General features: G+C 49.4%; 1 protein-coding gene across 1 annotated transcript in view; it reads right to left on the minus strand.

Annotated features, from left to right (window-relative positions):
* PTH1R (parathyroid hormone 1 receptor) overlaps nucleotides 1-5,116 on the minus strand; it is a 95,469-nt gene extending 90,353 nt beyond the window's left edge. Inside the window, exon 1 of the mRNA XM_059477021.1 lies at nucleotides 4,669-5,116. Within this exon, the coding sequence (XP_059333004.1) occupies nucleotides 4,669-4,743 (75 nt within the window). The 5' untranslated portion in view covers nucleotides 4,744-5,116. The remainder of the gene's footprint in view (nucleotides 1-4,668) is intronic.
* Between the last annotated feature and the right edge of the window lie 8,976 nt (nucleotides 5,117-14,092).

Here is a 14,092-nt window from a genome sequence, read left to right on the forward strand (position 1 = left end):
CTCAGCCCACTGCAGCCTGGCAGCTGCTTCCCAAAATTGGGATATTCTGGTCCCAAGCCCTGCAGGAAGCTGCTGTTTTATAGTTATTGATAATTAATTTGTGGATTGATTGATCAGAATATCTCCTCCAGTCATCTTGTGATGGATGTGGAATGGCGAATTCTCTCCAGGTGTGCCAGAAAAGATTCCCAAACCCCAAAGATCAGGATTGGAATTTTTGGGATCATCCCAGAAGCAGAGGGAAGTTTGGCACCACCCAAACACCCTGCACAAGCCAGGGCTGGGATTGCAACCAAGGAAAAGTGGGAATGGTCCCTTTTCCCACACTTCTCCCACATGGATCTGCTTCCCTGAGCTCAGCCCACTGCAGCCTGGCAGCTGCTTCCCCAAACTGGGATGTTCTGGTCCCAAGCCCTGCAGGAAGCTGCTGTTTTATAATTATTAATAATTAATTTGTGGATTGATTGATCAGATTATCTCCTCCAGTGACATCAGGGCTGGGATCTCCCAGGCTGAGCAAAAGGAGAAAACAAAGGGAAAATAAAAAGGGTTGGAAGAGCAAAACGTTGGAGATTTTGGCTCTGTGAATTCCAGGATTAGGTTGGAAAGATCTTTCAGATCCTAAAATCCAACATTTTAGGACATGGGGGGATTTTCCCTCTGCCAGCAAAATAAAAATAAAAATCATTCCCCCATTTTCCCTTCTCCCAAACTCTGCTGGTGTCAGACCCGACTTTCAAAGCTCCTTTGGCCACAAACCCGTCCTTGAAGAGCTCTCTGCCTTAGGCCGGTCCCAACTCCTTAATCCTGGGACTAAAGAGCAGAATTGTCCCAGATTCCCACCCTCACCCTGCTGGATTTCAGGTGCTCCATCCAGGCGCAATTCCACCCGTTGCCAGGCAGGTGTTATTGGGCTATTCCAGGGAAATGTTGGGAATATTTCTCTGGATTGTCACTGAGCCTTGCCCAAGCCTGGCCCCACAGGGATCTGAGCCTCAGGGAACAGGGCCCTGATTTCCAGACTTTTCTCTCCTTCCCAGAGGCTTTTCCTGCTGCTGGATTTCCCTCCCTGCTTGGAATGCAGGGACAGCCAAGGCTGCTGCAGAGGGATCCAGCTCCAGCTCCCAATCCTGGGATATCCCAGAGATATCCCAGATCCCAATCCTGGGATATCCCAGAGATATCCCAGATCCCAATCCTGGGATATTCCAGGGATGAAATCCAGCTCTTAATCCTGGGATATCCCAGGGACCAGACCCAGCTCCCAGTCCTAGGATATCTCAGGATTTGGATCCAGATCCCAGTCCTGGGATATCCCAGAGATCCAGATCTTGGGATATCTTGGGATATCCCAAGATCAACTGGGAGTTGAATCCCAATCCTGGGATATCCCAAGGGTCAGATCCAGCTCCCAAACCTGGGATATCCCAGGATTTGGATTCAACTCCCAGTCCTGGGATATCCCAGAGATCCATATCCAGATCCCAATCCTGGGATATCCCAAAGACAGACCCAGATCCCAATCCTGAGATATCCCACGGATCCTATTCCCAGTCCTGGGATATCCCAGAAATGATTTCCCAACCCTGCTCCAGCACAATTCCCTCAAAAAGCGCCTTGGGCACGATCCTTGCCGGCTCCAAGGGGAATTCCGGGAATGCCAGCGCCGGCTTGGGACACTCCGGGCTCTGCCCCAGCCCGGCACCCGGAGCTGCCGAGATCCCGCAGTCCCGGCCCGCATTCCCAAGGCTCGGTTCCCGGGAATTGTGCCCTGGAGCCGCCTCTGGCTGCGGGAATTCCCGATCCAAGCTGAGCCTGGCTCTGCTGAGCCTGGCTCTGCCCGGGGGAAAAGCTCGGGAGCGATTTAAGCTCGGCCCAGAGCCTGAATTCAATCCCTGCATCCCCATCCATCCTTGGATTTTTCCTTGTTGCTCCCAGGAAAGGGAAAATTTACGGCGGCAGCAGCTCCCTCAGAGCCAAATATCAAATGTATTTATGACCCTTCCGTAAATAACAACAACAACAACAACAATGCATTTTATAATCAATAATAACAACAACATTTATAATAAATATTAATAACACATTTCATAATAAATAATAATAACAACAACAAAATTTAGAATAAATCCATAAAATCTCTCCTTGCTGACCACTCTGGATCCCACTCCCTCTTTCCAAAGTCCCTTTAAAAATCCATTTAGCTGGAAAAAGAAGCAACAACGCCAGTAAAAACCAGTCTTGACGGGATTCTTGGACAGGGGTGACGAGGGGTGACATTGTCCTGCCTGAGGGGGGACACTCGGGATCTCTGCAGCTCCCGGACTGTCAGGATGGATTTAGGAACACTCTGGGAATTCTTTCTGCTGTCAAGAGCAGTTGGAAAGGCAAGGGAAGGGTCTAAAAGGGAAATTTAAGCCTGGCCTAACTAAACCCAGCAGGTTTTGGAGCAGCAGGACCTGAAAGCAGCAAAACTCCGAGTTGGGAAGGATCCATGGGATCGGCAAATCCAGGTCCAGGAGGGGTTTTAGGGAATCTCCTGTGCTTTTCCAGGAAATCGCACGGATTTCTCAGCACTCTGGGATTTGGGAAAAGCTCATTCCCAATTTTTGCCAGGTCCAGTTCGCCCTGAGCTGGGGACAGGGGGCACCTCCCAGCTCATCCCTTGGGATGGAAAGGATCTCTTGGGATGGGGGATCCCAAAGAAATCCCACTGGGAATTCCAGGCAGCTGACACAGGGAGAGGGGAATGAGCCGGGGATGGGAATGGGAATGGGAACAGGAATGGGAATAATGGGAATAATGGGAATAATGGGAATAATGGGAATAATGGGAATGAGAACAGGAATGGGTATGGGAATAATGGGAATAATGGGAATAATGGGAATAATGGGAATAATGGGAATGACAATAATGGGAATAATGGGAATAATGGGAATAATGGGAATAATGGGAATGGGAACAGGAATTGGAACAGGAATAACGGGAATGGGAATAATGGGAATAGGAATAGGAATGGGAACAGGAACAAGAGTAATGGAAATGGGAACAGGAATGGGAATAATGGGAATGAGAATAATGGGAATGGGAGATGCAGCCTCGCTCAGGTTTTTTTTGCATCCTGACATTTCCCCAGCTCCAGCCTGCCTGGTTCCCAATCCTGATTTTCCCAGTCCCAAAGCAGCGAGAATTGCAGGAATTCTGGAGCAGGGGGACAGCAGGTGCTGCAGGACCAGGAGATGCTGGTCCAGCCCTGGATTTTGGGAAAAGCCTCATCCATCCCCGGAATCCCATCAAATCTCCAACAGGTTCTCCCGATTTCCCCAATTTTCTTTGGATTTTGGGAGGTTTCAGCACACAGTGAGCAGGGATGGGCTCAGACAGGGATGGTTTTCCAAGGGGCTGCTCCTTCTCATTTAGAGAGGAGAAATCTCCCTCTGGAAAAGCTGGAAACCCCCCCAGCTCTGCACAAGATTCCAAACTGCCAAATCCAGGGATAAGGCCTGGGCTGGTGGACCCTGAAGGGTCAGGAAGGACCTGATTGGAGCCAGAATGATCCTGATCCCAAATCCCAATCCCAAATCCCATTTCCATCCCTCCTGGGGAGCAGATCCCACTTCCCATGGGTGTCCTGGCTCCTTCCTGGAAAACGCTGGGAAATGGGAGCAGGAGGGAGAATCCCAGGGATGGGGAAAGCCAGGAGAGCTCCTGACACGGGGAATTCCAGCACTGGCTGCACATCCAGGGGCTGATTCCCGAGGAAATGTCCCTTCCCTGCTTCCTGGAGCTTTTGGAGCTGCAAATCTCACACCATTTCCCAGTTTGGATGGATTTATCCCGGTTTTCCAGCCTGGTGTGTGCAGAAAGGGGTGGAAAGGGCCAAGGAGCAAAGGGGTTACGACAGGTTCCCTGTTTTTCCCTGAATTTAATTCCAAAGGAGAGGCTCGGTTTCATTGGGATTTGCAGGGAAAGGAGAATTGGGAATGAAATGGGCTTGGAGGGGGTGGAGAGGAAGGGAAGGGAAAGGGAGGAGGAAGAAGGAGAAGGGGAAGGGAAAGGGAAGAAGGGAAAGGAAGAAGGAAAAGAGGAAGGGAAGCAAAAGGTGGAGGAGAGGGGAAAAGGGAAGGGAAAGAGGAAGGGAAAAGGAAGAGAAAAAGTGAAGGGAAAGGAAAAGGAAGAAATGAAAAGGAAAAAAATGAAAGGAAAATGAATAGGAAAAAAAAGAGAAGAAAATGAGAAAAAATGAAAGAGAAATTAAAAAAAATAAAAGCAGAATAAAAAATTTAAAAAGGGAAAAAATTGAAAAATATGAAAAAGGAAGCAAAGTTGTCCTTTCTCCACAGGCAGATTCAGAATTTCTGCCCCAGCCGCTGTCCCAGATCCCTGTCAAAGCTCGCACGTCCTGCCCGGAGCTTCCCAAGCGATCCCAACTCCCGGGAAGCACAGACATTTTCACTGCAGCGCCAGCGGATCCCAACAACCCCAAACTGCTTTTTAATCCTTCATCCCCTCGTTTATCCCTCCTGGCGGCGGGATCCGCGCGGATCCTCCGGGAAAAAAAAAAAAACAAAAAAAAAAAACAAAACAAAAAAAAAAAAAACAAAAAAAACACGGGGAAAAGAAAAATATAGGAAAAACAAATAACTAAAAAAAAAAAGCGGGACTCACCAGCGCGTAGACGGAGCTGAGCACGGAGCAGCAGAGGATCAAACCCAGGCTGGGATACACCAGATATGATCCCATATCCAAGGGGCTGCTTCCAGCATCCAGCCCCGCGCAGGGCAGCGGCAGGAGGAGGCGAGCTCGGAATTCCAGCGGCGCGGCTTTCTCCTCGTCCTCCCGGATCCGCCGAAGGGATTCTGCTCCTCCGGCTCCCCAGCTTTTCAGCCCGAGAGGCACATGACGGGAGACGCCGGGTTTTTTCCTCGTTTTCTCATGGCTGGAGCGGCGGGCAGCTCCCAGAATCGCGCGGCGGAGCCCATGGGTGGACGGGGAAGGGAGAGGCGGCGGAGGCGCTCAGCGGCTCCCGGTGCCGCCGGATCATCTGGGACGGGGCTGCGAAATCACATCCATATGGGCCCGGGATCCCCGCTCGCTGCGGCTCCGGGAAGTTCAAATCATTTCTTTGTCAAACGCAAACACGGAGAGGGCAGCGGGAGAGGGGAGGGAGGGAGGGAGGGAGGGAGGGAGGGAAGGAGGGAGGGAGCAGGGAGAGGGCTGGAAGGGGTGGGAGATGCCAGAGGGAGGGGGAACCTTTAACCACCGCTTTATTTTTAGCCGCAGTAATTTTATCTTTTCGCTCGCCGAGGGGACAAAAAACCCCAAACTCTCTCCCCTGCTCACGCTCTCTCCGTCTCTTTTATTTTTGGGGTTTTGCGCTTTTTTTTTTTTTTTTTGCCTCTCCTCCTCTCTGCCTCCCAAATTTCCCCAAAAGCCCCAAAAGTTGGGAATGTTTTCCCTCGGCAGCGGCGGCACTGGGGGGGTTCTGCTTGGCTGTCCCACAAAGCTGGTTCTGCCAGACGCGGAATTCTCCGGTTTTAGGGGGAAAATCGGGAATTTTGGGCTTCTCTCTCCCTCTCTGCCTCCAAGGAGCTGCAGTTTGGAAAAGCCGATTGCAAACGTGGGGCTGAAATTCCCGTCCCCTCCTTCCACCCCTCTCCCGTCCTTTATTTTAGGGGTTTTGGAGTTGTTTTTTAATTTATCCCCCCGGAGCATAAAGCGCTTTGCTTTCGCTCCGAAATTCCCTGAAATCCTTCGGATTTGGGGTTATTTTCATTTTGCGAATGAATTTATTTTTTTCCACCCTCATGGGCGCAGAGTTCTCCGGGAGATCCCAGGATCCCTGAAAACCGGGAAAAGGGTTTGGAGTTCCCGGGATTGGCCCAAGCCGAGCCTCCCCCGATCCCATCCCGCTGCTCCCAGTCTGGACTTCTCCAGAATTCCCAACTTCCAGGGCTGGGATATCACTCCCAGCTCAGCCGGGAGCTTTCATTCATAAAACTCCGCCGCGAAAAAAAAAAAAAAAAAAATTAAAAAAATTCCAGCCCACAGAGCGAAGTGTGGACGGGGGGGATTATTTGGGAATTGCGGCGGGATCCGGCATTCCCTGCTCGTTTTTCCATGCTGGGAGGAGAAGCGAGGCTGGGAAAGGGTTACAGACCCTGCCAGGGATGCACCACGCGGGCAAACACAGAGAGGCGCCGGGCTCGGGGCTGACTCACTCAACTTTAAAAATCAAACTCTGAGGGATCTTTTTTGTAGTTTTTTTTGACCCTTTTTCTCCCCTTTATTTCCCGCTTTTCTCGCGGATATTGAGCTGAGGAGCGAAAAAATTCCAATCTCTCCTCTCTCCGGGAGCAGACGGTAAAAACATCAAAATTTTCGCTGCGAGCATTTCTGGGTTATTTTTTGGAGAGCCGAAAAAAAAAAAAAAAAGAAAAAAAAGAAAAGCGACAGAGAGCGAAAGAAAAAAAAAAAAAAAAAAAAAAGAAACCCCAAACTCTCCGCTTGCTGCTCGGGTTGGGTTTTTTTAATTCCCGTTTTTTTTTTTTTCCCAGCTCCATGGCCGTGAATGGGAGCCTTGAGCTGGGTTTATGAAAGGCTCTTTCCAAGCGAAGGTAGAGTTGGGCTTCCTGTGAGAGGGAGCGAGGGGAAGGGATAAAAAAAGGGCCGCTCTTGGTGCGATCTCTGCCTCCTCCTCTTCCTCCGCCTCCTTCCCCGCCTTCCCCTGGCCTGCAATCCCAAAGGATCTCCCGGGCTGGGGGGATCACACGGGGGTGAAGCCCCCAGTTCCCCATGGGGATTGCAGAGGATCCAGGGCGGAGGGGTGGGAATGAAGGGGGGGGTTCTGAATTCATCTCACGGCACCCCATTGCATCCCATAGATCCCATCCCATAGATCCTGTCCCATTGCACCCCATCCCATTGCACCCCATCCCACTGCATCCCATAGATCCCATCCCATAGATCCTGTCCCATTGCACCCCGTCCCATTGCAGTCCATCCCATGGATCCCATCCCACTGCATCCCATTGCATCCTATAGATCCCATCCCATCACACCCCATCCCATTGCATCCCATTGCATCCCATTGCATCCCATTGCATCCCATTGCATCCCATTGCATCCCATTGCATCCCATTGCATCCCACAGATCCCATCCCATGGATCCCATCCCATAGATCCCATCCCATGGATCCTGTCCCATTGCACCCCGTCCCATTGCAGTCCATCCCATGGATCCCATCCCATTGCATCCCATTGCATCCCATTGCATCCCATTGCATCCCATCCCATCCCATCCCATCCCATCCCATCCCATCCCATCCCATTGCATCCCATCCCATCCCATTGCATCCCATCCCATCCCATCCCATCCCATCCCATCCCATCCCATCCCATCCCATCCCATCCCATCCCATCCCATCCCATTGCATCCCATAGGTCCCATGCCATAGATCCCATCCCATAGATCCCATCCCACAGATCCCATCCCATAGATCCCATCCCATGGATCCCACCCCATCCCATCCCATGGATCCCATCCCATCCCACCCCATCCCATCCTATCCCATGAATCCCATCCCATCCCATCCCATCCCATCCCATCCCATGCCATCCCACCCCATCCCATTGCATCCCATAGATCCCATCCCATGGATCCCATGCCATGCCATGCCATCCCATGCCATGCCACTCCACCCCATCCCATCGCATCCCACCCCATTCCCATTCCAGCTGGATCCCAAACCTGCTTTTCCAGCAGCCATTCCAATGTTATTCATTAGGGAGAGTAGGGAGGTTTGAGGGGAATTTGGGAATCTCTGCGCAGCTATTCCCACCTCTGCCGGGGTTTTTGTGGGATCTGGCTGCTTTTCCCACCGAGGGAGGCCTGGGATTGGGGAAATCCTTGCCAGGGATTCCCGGGATCTCTGTGGGTGTAGGGACACAGGGATCCACAGGCCTTGGGAAAAGGAGGGGAAAATTCCCCTGCGGCATTGCAGGGGATCCATGGTGGGTGTTTCCTTGGAGAGAGGGGGAAGGAGGGAAAATCTCATTTCTAGGTTTACAGATATTAAAAATGAGGATTTTATAGGGGCCTTGTCCAGAAATTCCAGTGCCAGGAGGGGATGGGAATAAAGTGGGATCTGGGATGGTTTGGGAATGGCCATATCCAGGTTCTGTCCATGTCCAGTCCCTCGTGTCCAGGGCTTGATCCAGGGATGCCTCTGATACTGTTTGGTTTTCTACATATTTTCTAATTTATTTTATTATTTAGATGCATTTTATTATTTATTTATTTATTTGTTTGTTTGCTTATTTATTTGCTTACTTACCATTTATTTTTTATTTTTTTATTTATGGTTTATCTGTTTCAAATTTATTTCTTTACAAGTTATTTCTTTTGAGTTTATTTATTTAAACTTCCTTTATTATTTCCATATTTACATTTATTTTATTACTACCCCATATTCAAGGGATTAAAGGGAGATAACCCTGAACTGATGGAAATGATTCCCAGTTTAACCCTTGCACAAGAAGGGAAATTTTCCCAGTTAAACCCTTCCACAAGAAGGGAATTTTCCCCAGTTTAACCCTGGCATAAAACTGGGAATTCTTCCTGTTTAACCCTGGCATAAGGAGGGAATTTTCCCCCAGCTTAACCCTTGCACAAGAGGGGAATTTTTTCCCAGTTTAACCCTGGTGAAAATGGAAAATTTTCCCAGTTTAATCCTGGCATGAAACTGGGAATTTTCCCAGTTTAACCCTTCCACAACAAGGGAATTTTTCTCAGTTTAATCCTGGCAAAAAACCTGGGAAATTTTCCCAGCTTGGTATAAAACTGGGAGTTTTCCCAGTTTAACCCTGTCATAAAACTCGGAATTTTCCCAGTTTAATCCTTGTACAAGAAGGGAATTTTCCTCTGTTTAACCCTGGCAAAAAAGGGAATTTTTCCCAGTTTAACCTTTCCACCAGAAGGGAATTTTCCCAGTTTAAGCCTGGCAAAAAAGGGAATTTTCCCCAGTTTAACCCTGGTACCAAAAGCTCTCCTGGGATATCTCCCCCTGACTCCACGACTGAGAAATTCTGGATGCCTTTTATCCACAAAAATCCAAACTCACTCCTCAGGCTCCTTAGACCCAAAGTGCCCCCTGCTCAATCCAACAGCCAGGGAATGATGAATTCCCCCATTTCCTGCTGGAAAAAATGGGAATTGCAGGGCCTGGGCGGGATGAGCTTCAAATCCAGTCCTGCCAAATTGATTTTTCAGGGAATCCTTTTCCCAAACACTCAGAGCGAGGGAGGGCGGATGATCCCCACTGTTCTCCTGGATCCTGGGGAATGAGGGTTTGATTCGCAGATCTGCATCATTCCTGTGGATTTCCGTCACTGCTGGGGATGAGCTCAGATCCTGAGGATGGATCCACCCTGCTCATCCCGTTCCTTGTGTTTGGGAAGAGTGGGAACGCACCCGAGTCTGGGGAAGGGCTGAGAGCTTCCCTGCAATCCCAGGGAATCCCATCCCAGCTCCAGAGGGGCCATGTGAGCGTCTCCCCATCCACATGACCCCAAAGAGCCTCTCCGGCTCTTCCCCACATCAAAGGATCACGAGGAGCAGAAATTCCGGCCCTCCATTCACAAAACTTTTCCTTGGAAACTCAGATTTATTCCAGGAGCAGCCCCAGCCCCCAGTGCTGGAATTTGGGATGCCCCAAGGATTCTGGCTTCTCCCATCATCCCAAAGCTGCTTCCAAGAGGGATTTTCTTTGGAGGGCAAGGGGAATCCTTCAGCGCATCCTGGTTTTGTTTGGGATGATGCAGCGAAATGTGGGAAGTTTTTCCTTGGAATTCTTCCCTCTGGAGAGCTCCATTCCCTGTCCCAGCCTTGCATCCCTCTCAGAGGGAATTCAGACGCTTTTGTTTTGCTTCCCTTTCCGACTGTATCCATGAGCAGGGATTTAAGGAAGCGGGAAGGAATGTGGGACAAAAGGAGCGTTTGTAACGTTGTTGTTTTATGGAGCCCCTTGGGAATGGCAGGGCTTGGAATGTTTCTGCAACAGCTTCCAATGAACCTTTCCAAATGTTTGGATGCTTTCACTGTTGGAAATCAGCATCCTGAGAAAAAAAAAAAGGGGGATGATCCATTTAAACTGCTGCAGTTTGGGCCAGGAATGGTGACTTTTAGGGATCAGCTCCAGATTGGAGGGAATTTTTATACAGTTTAAGGATAAAATTCTCATTTCCCTGGATTTTTAAATTGATTTCCAGCTGGGGGAACATTTCCCTCCTGTGGGAGTTGGAATTTCTATTCTGGATAAAAATAACTTCTGTCCTCCCTCTCCTGGTCACTAAAGTGACAAAGGGCAGGGATGGATGGGATTTTGGGAAGGAATTCCCAAATAATTTATTATTTAGAGACAAACTTCAGCTGGGAGGCTGCAGAAGGACTGGGATGGAATTCCCAGAGAAGCTGTGGCTGCCCCTGGATCCCTGGAAGTGCCCAAGGCCAGGTTGGATGGGGCTTGGAGCAGCCTGGGATAGTGGGAGATGCTCCTGGCAGGGGTGGATTGGGATAATCCTTAAGTTCCCTTCCATTCCAAACTTTCCAGAATTCCATGGCAAACAGAACTTCCTCATCTTGGTGGAGAAGAGATCCAAGGTTGACAAATTCCTTCCCTGCTCTCCCTTCCCTTGGCTCACTGCTCCAACCATTGGGAAGCCACCTGAAATACAAGAAAAATTTTCCCCTTTTTGGTTCAGTTGTAATTTCCTCGCTGGTCCTCGCTCTGGCTTTCTCCAGCGGCATTCCACACTCCAGGAACAGGAATTCCCTGCAAAAGTGGGACAGGATGAGGGAAATTCCCGTGTGTTTCTCATGCAGCCTGGGAGAACTTCCAGAGTTGGAGTGAGAATCCAAACTCCTAAAACCCTTCCCAGAGTTGTGTTTGCTTTCCAGCATTTTTGTTGTCTGGGCTGGAAGAAGAAGGACATGAGGAACATGGGGTTGAGGGAGGTTTGAGGTCATGGATCATCTTCCAGAATCATGGAATAGTTTGGGTGGGAATGGACCTTAAGGATGATCCCATTCCATGGGCAGAGACACCTCCCACTACCCCAGGCTGCTCCCAGCCCTGTCCAACCTGGCCTTGAGCACTTCCAGTGGATCATTCCTTCCTTCCTGCTTCCTTCCTTCTTTGATTTTCCAGCTCCATCTTCCAAAACAGCTGGAATTTATCCATTCATTGGAATAATTTATCCAGTTTCTTGGGAATTTGCAGCACTGTGAGCTGTGAGGTTTTTCCTTTCCCCGTTGTTGCTCATCCCAGTTTCTTCATTCCAGGGATTTCTCCACACCCTAATAAGAAAAGGAGCATCTGGACCCTCCACATTTTTCTCCAGATTGAAAAAGTCTTTTATTCTCTCTTTTTAAAATTATTTTCCCTTTCCCCCTCCCCTGCCTCAATGTCCCTGTCCTCAAATTATCTTTTTCCCCTTTCCCAAACTCTGGCCAGAATCCACAGAAAAACTCCAGAGGTGAGCGGGAAAATCCCTCAGGAACTGTCAGGAACCAAAACAGTTTGGGAAAACTCCTCAGTGGCAGTCAGGGATGAAGGGATGGGAGCATTTTTCCAGTGGGAGAAGCTCTGATTGGGGGATTATCCCCGGAGCGAGGTTGGTCCCAGCCAAGGAGCCCTTTCCTGCCTGCCAGGGAATCATGGAAAAAAGCGGGACAGAGCCTTAGCTGGATCATCCTGGAGCTCAAACAGCTGGAGGAGCCTGGAGAGAGCTGGGAATCTGACTCCAGGCTTCTCTGGGAATCTGGGAATGGGATTTTCTGGGATGGGCTGGTTTTTCCCATTCCAGCACCACCAAATGCAGCCTTGGGAGCTGCCGGGACCTTGCACACTTTGGCTGTGTCCAGTTGCTCCTTTGTGAGAAATCCCCCTTTTTTCACAGGCAATCCCAATTTTTGCTGAACAATCCCAATTTTCTGATGAGTGATCCCAATTTTTTGATGATGAATCCCAATTTTCTGATGATGAGTAATCCAAATTTTCTGATGAGCAATCCCAATTCTCTGATGAGAAATCCCAATTTTTTGACAAGCAATCCCACAAAAGCAATCCCAATTTTTTGATGATGATTCCCAATTTTCTGATGATCAATCCCAATTTTTTGACCATCAATCCCAATTTTTTGATGAGCAGTCCCAATTTTCTGATGAGGCATCCCAATTTTTTTGATGAGGCATCCCAATTTTTTGATGATGAATCCCAAGTTTTTGATGAGGAATCCCAAGGTTTTGATGAGGAATCCCAATTTTTTGATGAGCGATCCCCATTTTTTGATGACAAATCCCAATTTTTCCATGACAAATCCCAATTTTTTGGATGACGAATCCCAATTTTTTTTTAATCCCAGACACAAGGATGAGCTCCCAGCAGCTGGGAATGCTCCAATCCAGGAAGAAAAACAGGACGGAAGCAGCTGGAATCACCCCCACCCCAACCGCTGACTCCGATAAGGGGACGACGAGGGGCGGGATTCATTTTTTACCGTTTGAGCTCAGAACCCGTTCCTTGGGATCATAAACCGGGATTTACTGCCCGGCCCTCATAAAGCCGCGCTTATCCGTCGGGCTGAGCCTGTGGGGAGCACGTGAGGCCCATCCCGAGCTGCTTCCAGGGCCGTTTTCCCGGGAGTTCACAGTCCGCCGGAGCTCCGATAAGCGTTTAAATGTGATGGCCCTGTAGTAGATAGGGTCAGGCACTCAGAAAATCTCGCCATGTCACAGAAAGCAGTAAAATCCCTCTCCCCCTAACGCCTAGTGATAAAAAATCACCCAAGAATGTAGTCCCCCCTAACATTAGTAACTTTCGACTCCTTACTAAGCAATTACAGTAAAGTAAGACCCCCTGACGTAGAGAAAAAACTTTCCCGGTATAAGACCCGATGAAACGAGACAATAAAAGTCTTAAACCGTCCACCATACTGGTGTCCGCGTGTGTTCTTAGCCCGAGTGACCCTGGAGAGTTAAAGTCGCTGTGCCATTTCCTCAAAACCAAGTCACCTCGCCTTCCATCAAAAAGCAACGTGGCCCCAAACCTGCCGGGGCTATTGGGGGCAATGAGGTCCCTTTGTGGGGCTGGGGCGTGGAATGGCACCTTCATCTCATTCCCAAACATTCCAGGAGGATCCACAGCCTTCATCCTGGCAGATTGACTTCTCCAGCCTGGAAAAATCAGCCCTGGAGAAGGAATGAACAGCCCTGGGTGGTTTTGGGTTGTTGGGTTCCGTCCTGGTTTGGGGAAAGCTCCTGGAAAATTATTTTCATGGAAAATGCCGCAGGGAAACGGGAATTTGGGACTTTTCCTAATAAAGGGTTGGAACACAGCACTGAAAATTGCAGGAATCCAAAGCAAAGAAGGAGGTGGCTCCTCCCTGGCGGGTGCTGGAGCTGAGGAACTCCTTGCGCAGGATTTTGTTTGTGTGGATTCTAACTGGGATAAGATAAGGAAAAAAAAACATTCCAGGCTTTTAAAACCTGGTGAAACGTCTGTGCACTGGGAGGTCGCTGAGTTTGGAGTTGTTGGAGGCTGGGGAGTTTCATGGAAAACCATTGGATGTTCCCAGGGCTCTCATGGTCATGAGGAATTCTACTCCCAGGAGTTACCAGCCTGTTGTTCCCTCGTTGTCCATCACCAGTGCCGCTGGTGATTCCAGGATCACCGGGAGATTCCAGAAGGTGGAATTTCCATCTGGGATGGATCAGCAGTTCTGGGGTAAAACAAAAAAAAATTTAGGAACAAAGGGATTTTGCAGGTAGAAAACTCCCCCCTGGCCAAGCTCACTCCTCTCTGAAATTCCAGAATTGTGAGCAGGGAATGCTCCTGATTTTCCAAGCCCATGGAGCATCCACAGTCCTTCTGGGTCCCACTGGTTGCTTTCCTGGGAATTCAGGGCTCCCAGAGGTGGAATATCCTGGAAATATTAAAATATCAAGGCTCATCCCTCTGTTTTCTCTCCCAGTGGTTTGGTGGGATCAGTCCGAACTTGGCTCTGGGAATTGCAGCATTAAATTCTCCCACGA

Source organism: Ammospiza nelsoni, chromosome 1, assembly GCF_027579445.1.
Source record: "Ammospiza nelsoni isolate bAmmNel1 chromosome 1, bAmmNel1.pri, whole genome shotgun sequence".
NCBI lineage: Eukaryota > Metazoa > Chordata > Aves > Passeriformes > Passerellidae > Ammospiza > Ammospiza nelsoni.